Below are 9,012 nucleotides of genomic sequence, written 5' to 3'. Positions count from 1 at the left end.
TGGATGGATGGATGGAGAATGGATGCAGCAGAATGGATAGACAGTTGGGAGTCAGGTAGAGGATGGATAGTGGTTGGATAGACGAGAGACACATGGAGGAGGGATGGAGAAGGATGGACAGAAAAGGATGGACAGACGGATGGAGGATGGAGAGAGGACAGATAGAGCAGGGATGGAGGATGGATAGAGAACAGATGGAGGATGGATGGAGGGATGGATAGAGGGATGGATAGATGGAGGAGGATGGAGGAGGATGGACAGCCACATGGGAGATGGAGGGTTAGATGGAGGATTGAGGATGGATGGAGGATGGATGGAGGACACATGGAGAATGGATGGATGGAGGATGGTTGGAAGAGAATGGACAGACTGATGAGGGACAGATGGAAGATGGATGGAGAAGGGATAGAGGACAGATGGAGGTTGGATGAAGGACAGACATGGAGGGTGGCTGGAGGGATGGAGGATGAATAGATAGAGAATGGGGGAAGGACGGATGGAGGACAGATGGAGGACAGATGGATGATGGATAGGAGGACAGATGGGTGGATGGATGGAGGACGGACAGATGGATGGATGAATGGATGGATGGACAGAAGATGGAGGCAGGACACAAGGGTGCACGGAGGGTGGGCAGGGCCAGCCTGGCCAGGCTGCTGGGGTGTAGGCAGGCATTGGGCTGCCCTGACGGCTGTGGGCAGGACTTCCTGTCGGACATGGCCATGACGGAGGTGGATCGCTTCATGGACCGGGAGCACCTGATCTTCCGGGAAAACACCCTCGCCACGAAAGCCATAGAGGAGTACCTGAAACTCATCGGCCAGAAATACCTCAAGGATGCCATTGGTGAGCTCCACTGGCACTGGGGGGTCCCTGTCATGGCCAAGGGTCCCCATCATGGCCAGGGCCCCATCAGCATGGCTGTGGGACGGTGGGTGGTCCCCACACATGGGTCATGTCCCCATTGGCATGGCCGTGGGATGGGATGGTTGGGTGGTCTCTTCTCACGGCCGGGTCTCCGTTAGGGTACAATTGGGTGGACCCTAGTCCCTGGTCGTAGCCAGGTCCTCATGGGCCATGGGATGGTTGGGTGATCCGTTCTCATGCCCTGTCCCCTTTGGCATGACTGTGGGATGGTGGGTGGTCCATTCTCATGGCTCTATCCCCACTGGCATAGCCATGGGATGTTGGGTGATCCCTTCTCATGGCCGTAGGACAGTTAGGTGGTCCTCTCTCATGGCTGTGTCCTCATTGCTATGGTCATGAGATGGTTGGGTGGTCCCTTCTTATGATCATGTTGGTGTGGCCAGGGGATGGTTGGGTGGTTCCTTCTCATGGCCATGTCTCCATTAAGGTGGTCTGGCCATGGGATGGTTGGGTGGTCCCCAGCCCCTGTTCACTTCCAGGTCCCCATTGGCACAGTCATGAGGTGGTTGGGTGGTCCCTTCTCATGGCCATATCCCCATCGGGCTGGCTTGGCTGTGGGACGGTGGGGTAGTCCCCGGTCCGCTCTGATGTCCCCGTCCCCACCCAGGCGAGTTCATCCGGGCGCTGTACGAGTCGGAGGAGAACTGTGAGGTCGACCCCATGAAGTGCTCGGCCTCCACCTTGGCTGACCACCAGGCCAATCTCCGCATGTGCTGCGAGCTCGCCCTCTGCAAGGTGGTCAACTCGCACTGGTGAGTCCTTGGGGCTGGGGACATCCCCTGGCGTCCTCACCACGGGTCCCTGACCATGTCTCCCCCCGCCACGCAGCGTGTTCCCACGGGAGCTGAAGGAGGTCTTCGCCTCGTGGCGGCTGCGATGCGCTGAGCGGGGCCGCGAGGACATCGCCGACCGGTTGATCAGCGCCTCGCTCTTCCTGCGGTTCCTCTGCCCCGCCGTGATGTCCCCCAGCCTCTTTGGCCTCATGCAGGAGTACCCTGACGAGCAGACTGCCCGCACCCTCACCCTCATCGCCAAGGTCATCCAGAACCTGGCCAACTTCACCAAGTGAGCGCCCAACGTGAAGGAGGGAGGGATGGTGGTGGATGACAGTGGTCTGGTGGAGGGAGAAGAGATGGTGGGGGACACAGGTGGGTGAGGAGAAGAATGGAGGCATGGTGGAGGGAAGGTGGATCCGTAGGTCTATGGGTGGATGGACGGGCGTATTCATGGGTGGATGGAGAGTAAATGGATGGATGAGTTGATGGATGGACAGAAGATGGATAGATGGGTAGAAGGTGGATGGATGAGCTGATGGATGGATGGATGGATGGGAGATAGCTGGATGAGTGGATGGATGGGCAGAAGTTGGAGGCATGAGCTGATGGATGGACAGAAGGAGGATAGATAGAAAATGACTGGCTGAGTTGGTGGATGAATGGATGAATTGATGAATAGGTGCGTAGAGAAGATGAACAGATGAACAGAAGATGGATGATTTGATGGATGATGAGTGGGAAATGAGTGAGTGGATGGGTGGTGAGGTGGTGGATGGAGGGAAGATGGAGGAACAGAAGATGACTAGATGCATGGAAGGTGGGGGGATGAGTTGATGGGTGTAAGATGGATGGATGAGTTGGATGGACAGAATATCGACAGATGAGTTGGATGGATGAATTTGGTGGCCAGAAGGATGAATAGATGGATTTATGGATGGATGGAAGATAGATGGATGGAAGGAAGGAAGATGGACAGATGAGTTGGTAGATGGATGAGTTGGGCAGAGGGATGGATGGATGGAAGGAAGGAGGATGGATGGAAAGAAGATGGATGGATGAGTTGGTGAATAGATTGATGGAGAACAGACAGCAGAGCTGGATGAATGCCAGACGTGGCTTTATGAAGGGATGCCTGGAAGCCGAAGGGACAGAAGGGACAGAGGGTGGGCAAGGCCAGTGGTGGAGGACAACAGCCATGGGGGGGGCCAGCGCAGACCCTGCTGAGTGCCTGGCCACAGGTTTGGCAGCAAGGAGGAGTACATGGCCTTCATGAATGAGTTCCTGGAGCTGGAGTGGACCAGCATGCAGCAGTTCCTCTATGAGATCTCCAACCTGGACACCCTCACCAACAGCACCAGCTTCGAGGGCTACATCGACCTGGGCCGTGAGCTCTCCACCCTGCATGCTCTCCTCTGGGAGGTCATGTCCCAGCTCAGCAAGGTACCCCAGTCACCTGGGAGCCCCGTGGTAGGGGGGTGTCACCTGGACACGTGGGTCCTCTTATGGGGGCGATCAGCGGCCTGGATGCTTAGGTTCTCCCCAGGGGAGATTTTGGCATCCTGGACATCTGGGTGCCCCTAGAGGGGCATTTGGGGGTCCCATCCACCTCTTCCCCCTAAGGGGAGGTCATGGGGGTCCTATCCACCCGTGACCCACCAGGTGACATCATTGGGGTCCCAGCCCCCCATGTCCTCCCAGGGAAGGTCATTGAAGTTCCAGCCCCCTGTGTCCTACCATGGGAGGTCGTTGGGGTGCCATCCACTTGTGCCCACCCAGAGGTGGTCATTGGGGTCCCACCCGCCCATGTCCCCCATGGTCATTGGGGTCCCAGCCCCCCCATACACCCGCAGGGGAGGTTATTGGGGTGGGGGAGTGGGGATTGTGGCTGACCTGCCCCCCCAGGAGGCCCTGCTGAAGCTGGGCCCACTGCCCCGGCTGCTGACGGACATCAGCGTGGCCCTGCGCAACCCCCACCTGCAGCGGCAGCCGAGCCAGGGGGAGCGGCTGCCCCCCAAGGGGCTGGTGCTGCGGGGGCCCTCGGCCGACCTCCAGCCCTACCTCGTCCGTGACCTCAACAGGTGAAGACCCCCCCCAAGAACTACCCTGTGTCCCTCCACATCCCCATGGTACCCCCACAACCCCGTGATACCTCCACACTGTGTCCCCCAATGTCCCCATGGTGTCCCCCCATGTCACCCCGGTGGCCCTCAGTCTCACTTGGGGTGTCTCCCCCCACCGTGGGTCCCTGTGGTCACCCGCTCTCTGCCCCCACAGCTCTGTTGACCTCCAGTCCTACATGGTGCGGGGCCTCAACAGGTGGGTGATGGGGACGGAATGGGGACAGGGATGCAGATGGGATGGGGACAATGATGGGATTCCGATGGGGATGAGGTGGTGATGGGATGGGATTGGATAGGGATGGGGATTGAGGATGGGGATGGGGATGGGGATGGAAATGGGGATGGAGACTGAGATGGAGATGGGGATGGGGATGGAGATGGAGACGATGGAGATGGAGATAGGGATGGAGATGGAGGTGGGGATGGAGATGGAGATGGGGATGGGATGGGGATGAAATGGGGTTGGGGATGGAGATGGGACTGGGATGGAGACCTCTCTCCAGCCCCACCTCACCAGAGGTCCTGGCCCCACCTTAACCCCCATCCCCCCCAGCTCCATGGAGGTGCCCCGCCTGCCCTCCCCGCCGCAGGAGAAGGGGCCGCAGGAGGTGCTGGTCCTGAGCCGCCCCCCCCTGGCCCGCTCCTCCCCCGCCTACTGCACCAGCAGCTCCGACCTGACGGAGCCCGAGGGGGGCCGGGGGGCTCTGGGGGTGGGCAAGAGCGTCTCCATGCTGGACCTTCAAGACGGCCGCGTTGACAGCGTCCCTAGTTTGCCCGCCGAGCTGCTCGCCGCTGGTGGTCCAGCCCCAGGGGGGGCCGGAGGGGGCCTGCGTCCCGGCCGCCTCTCGCAGGGCAGCGCCTCCAGCCTGGCCCCCCCTCGCCTGGGGGTACCCGAGCCGGGGGGGCCGCAGTTGCGGGTGCCCCTCTCCTTCCAGAACCCCCTTTTTCATTTGGCGGCCGACGGACCCTTGCGAGGACCCGAGCCGGGGGGTGAGGGGCCCTTCGCCCCCCCCCTGCACGGGTACAGCAAGAGCGAGGAGCTGGCGGCTCCCCCCCCCAAGCACATCACCCACAGCCACAGCTACAGTGATGAGTTCGCCCGGCCGGGGGGGGACTTCGGCCGGCGGCAGCTCTCCCTGCAGGACAGCCTGGCCCCCCCCCAGATCACCATCGGGGCCCCCCCGCCCCCCACCCCTCGGGGGGCTCGGGCGGGGAAGGGTGGGGGGCCGGGGCCGGCGGCCCTGGGGGTGCCCCCCAAACCGCGGCCGGCCAGCGGGAACCTGCTGGCGTCCCCCGAACCGGCTTACGGACCCCCCCGCTCCCGGCAGCCCTCCCTGGCCAAGGAGGCGTCGGTGGCTGGGATGAAGCCGCCGGTCACCAAGCAGGTGGGGGGACACATGGGGGGACATGGGGACATGGTGGGGCTGGGGGACATGGTAGGGCTGGAGGGCATGGGGACATGGTGGGGATGGGGGACACGGGGGCTGTGGGGGACATGGAGGGTATGAGGGACATGGCGATAGGGTAGGGATGGGGACATAGGGGACATGGTGGGAACATGAGGGCTATGGGAAGCATGAAGGATATGGGGGACATGGGGACTTGGTGGGGACGTGGAGGGACATGGGGATATAGGGGACATGGTGGGAAGATAAGGGCTGTGGGAAACATGGAGGATATGGGGGACATGGGGACATGAGGGACGTGGGGGATGTAGGGGAACCTGGGGACGTGGAGATATGGGGGAACATGAGGGACGTGGGGGATGCGGGGTGACATGGTGGGGATGGGGACACAGAGGAACATGGGTGACATGGGGCATGGTGGGGATGGAGGGACATGGATGGACATGGGGGACTTTGTGGGGACATGGCGGGACATGCAGGACATGGGGTCATGTTGACCTCCAGTCCTACGTGGTGCGGGGCTTCAACAGGTGGGTGATGGGGACGGAATGGGGACAGGGATGCAGATGGGATGGGGACAATGATGGGATGCCGATAGAGATGAGGTGGTGATGGGATGGGGATGAGGATGGTGATGGGTGGACATGGTAAGGCTGTGGGGGGACGTGGGAGACGTGGGGACACAGGACACAGCGTGGACAGGGAGGGCTGCTGCGGGGACACGTCATGGGGACGAGAAGGACCAAGCCTGTCCTCGTGCCCCCACCACGTCCCCCCCAGGCCTCACAGACGCCGTCGACGCTGAACCCGGTGATGCCGGCAGCGGAGCGCACGGTGGCCTGGGTGTCCAACATGCCGCACCTCTCGGCCGACATCGAGAGCTCCCACATCGAGCGCGAGGAGTACAAGCTCAAGGAGTACTCCAAGTCTATGGACGAGAGCCGGCTGGACCGGGTAGGGACCATCGACGGACCCAGGTGTCCAGAGCTGCAGGGGGGGCAGGGGTCCTGGGAACCCAGTTGTCCAGGCCCCAGGAGATGACCCTGATGGACCCAGACGTCCAGGCATCACTTGTGGTGGAAACCAAGGTGTCTGGGCATCACTTCAGGGGGGACCCAGGTGTCCAGCTGCCACCATGCTGGAAACCAAGGTGTCCAGGTGTCACCACAGGTGGTCTCAGGTGTTTGGGTGACAACTTGGTGGAGACCTAGTTGTTTGGATGTCACCACAGGTGGTCTCAGGTGTCTGGGTGTCACTGTGGTGGGGACCCAAGCGTCACCACGGGTGGTCCCAGCTCTTTGGGTGTCATCTTGGTGGAGACCTAGTTGTTTGGATGTCACCATGGTGGGAACCCGGGTGTCCAGGTGTCACTGTGGTGGTCCCAGGTGTTTGGGTGACAACTTGGTGGGGACTTAGATGTTCAGATGTCACCACAGGTGGTTCCAGCTGTTTGGGTGTCATCTTGGTGGAGACCTAGGTGTTCAGATGTCACCACAGGTGGTCCCAGGTGTCACCACGGGTGGTCCCAGGTGTTTGGGTGTCATCTTGGTGGGGACCTAGATGTTTGTTCATGACCATGGGGACCTAGGTGTTTGGCCATCACCATTGGGAGTCCTAGCTGTCTGGGTGTCACGGTGGTGGGGACCCAGGTGTTCAGGTGTCACCGTTGGAGGGGAACCCGGGTGTCTGGTCGTGGTGGGGATGGGGAGATGCCACCAGTGCCCTGCAGTGTGGGCTGTGGCAGGTGAAGGAGTACGAGGAGGAGATCCACTCGCTGAAGGAGCGGCTGCACATGTCCAACCGCAAGCTGGAGGAGTACGAGCGGCGCCTGGTGTCGCAGGAGGAGCAGACGAGCCGCATCCTGCTGCAGTACCAGCACCGCCTGGAGCAGAGCGAGAAGCGCCTGCGGCAGCAGCAGGCAGAGAAGGACTCCCAGATCAAGAGCATCATCGGCAGGTGAGGGAGGGACCCGGCCCCGGGGACAGCGAGGGGACACCGGGGACGCTGGGGGGGTTGGGGAGGGAGAGGGGGGTGAGGGGAGGTCCGGTGGGACTTGAGTGTTGGGGGGCATGGAGGGGTGTGGGGGCAGGGTGGGATGTGAGGGACATGGGGGGACAGAGGGACATGAGGGATGTAGCAGAACATGGATGACATGGGGACACAGAGGGACTTGAGGGACACAGAAGGACATGAGGGACATAGATGACAGAGGGACAGTGGAACACGGATGACATGAGGACACAGAGGGACTTGGGGACATAGAAGGACATGAGGGACATAGATGACATGGGGACACAGAGGGACAGTGGAACATGGATGACATGGGGACACAGAAGGACATGAGGGACAGTGGGACATAGATGACATAGGGACACAGAAGGACATGAGGGACATAGTGGAACATGGATGACATGGGGACACAGAGGGACATGAGGGACATAGTGGAACATAGATGACATGGGGACACAGAGGGACATGAGAGTCAGAAGAACATGAAGGACAGGGGGACATGGGGACACAGAAGGACTTGGAGGCAATAGATGGACATAAAGGATCTGGGGGTGGAGGGGGACATAGAAGGACATGGGGACACAGAGGGACATGTGGGACATAGAAGGACATGGGATTATAGGGACACAGGGGGACATAGAGGGACACAGAGATTACAGGGACGTGGGGAACGTAAGGGAGATAGAGGGACATGGAAGATATGGGGACATGGGTGACAGAGGGAGACGGGGGACATGGGGGACACGGGGGACACAGGGGGACATGGGGACACAGAGAGACATGGGGGATGCCTGGACATAGCAGGACATGGGGGTGTCCCCTCCTGTCCCTGCATGTCCCCGGGACGGTGGCAATGTGACCCCCAGTGCAGCCTGTCCCTGCCATGTCCCTCAGGTGTCCCTGCTGGGTGGCAGCCTGTCCCTGCCATGTCCCCATGTGTCCCCAGGGTGTGCCTGGGGGGTGGCAGCCTGTCCCTGGTGGGGTCCCTGGGGGTGGTAGTGTGACCCTGGGGTGTCCCTGCTATAGCACTGGGGTGTCCCCCCATGTCCTTGGGGTGAGTGGCAGTGGGTGCCTGGGTGGGTGTCCCCATCCCCATGCTGTCCCTCAGGTCATAGCGTGTCCCCAGGGGGGTGTCCCTGTGACCTGGGGGTGTCCCCGGGGTGTCCCTTGGTGTCCTTGGGGGTGGCAGCATGTTCCCAGGGTTTGTCCGCGGGTTATCCCATGTCCCTGGGTGTCCCTGGGTCTGTCCCAATGTCCCTATGTGTCCCTGGCGTTGGCAGCACGTCTCGGGGGGGGGCATCCCTGGGGTGACCCCATGACCCAGGATGTCCCCAGGGTGTCCCTAAGGGTGGCAGTGTATCCTTGTGAAGCGCCCCCAGGGCTGTCCTCATGATCCAGGGTGTCCCTGGGGGTGTCCCCATGACCTGGGGTGTCCCTGGGGTTGTCCCCATGTCCTTGGAGTGTCCCTAGGATGTCCCTGGGGTTGTCCCCATGACCTGGGGTGTCCCTGGGGTTGTCCCCATGTCCTTGGAGTGTCCCAAGGATGTCCCTGGGGTTGTCCCCATGACCCTGATGAAGCCTGGCCCCAGGGTGGTGTCCCCAGGGGTGTGCCCGGGGATGACAGTGTGTCCCCGGGTGGGCATCCCCAAGGGTGTCCCTGCTACCTGGGGTGTCCCCATGACCTGGGATGTCCCCAAGGGTGTCCCCAGGGGTGTCCCCATGACCCCGGTGAAGCCTGGTCCTGGGCCAGGGTGTGTGTGTGTGTGTGTGTGT

At 61.3% G+C, this 9,012-nt stretch overlaps 1 protein-coding gene across 1 annotated transcript in view; it reads left to right on the top strand.

The window, feature by feature from the left end:
- Nucleotides 1-7,189, top strand: part of SYNGAP1 (synaptic Ras GTPase activating protein 1) — an 8,615-nt gene extending 1,426 nt beyond the window's left edge. Inside the window, exons 4-12 of the mRNA XM_010571247.1 lie at nt 702-846; nt 1,535-1,679; nt 1,756-1,992; nt 2,942-3,143; nt 3,606-3,781; nt 3,978-4,019; nt 4,377-5,208; nt 6,010-6,183; nt 6,974-7,189. Of these exons, the coding sequence (XP_010569549.1) occupies nt 702-846; nt 1,535-1,679; nt 1,756-1,992; nt 2,942-3,143; nt 3,606-3,781; nt 3,978-4,019; nt 4,377-5,208; nt 6,010-6,183; nt 6,974-7,189 (2,169 nt within the window). The remainder of the gene's footprint in view (nt 1-701; nt 847-1,534; nt 1,680-1,755; nt 1,993-2,941; nt 3,144-3,605; nt 3,782-3,977; nt 4,020-4,376; nt 5,209-6,009; nt 6,184-6,973) is intronic.
- The last annotated feature ends 1,823 nt before the right edge of the window (nt 7,190-9,012 follow it).

The sequence above is a fragment of the Haliaeetus leucocephalus genome, unplaced genomic scaffold, assembly GCF_000737465.1.
Source record: "Haliaeetus leucocephalus isolate CR32 unplaced genomic scaffold, Haliaeetus_leucocephalus-4.0 Scaffold313, whole genome shotgun sequence".
Lineage (NCBI taxonomy): Eukaryota > Metazoa > Chordata > Aves > Accipitriformes > Accipitridae > Haliaeetus > Haliaeetus leucocephalus.
This window is presented reverse-complemented; position numbering and strand designations above follow the sequence as displayed.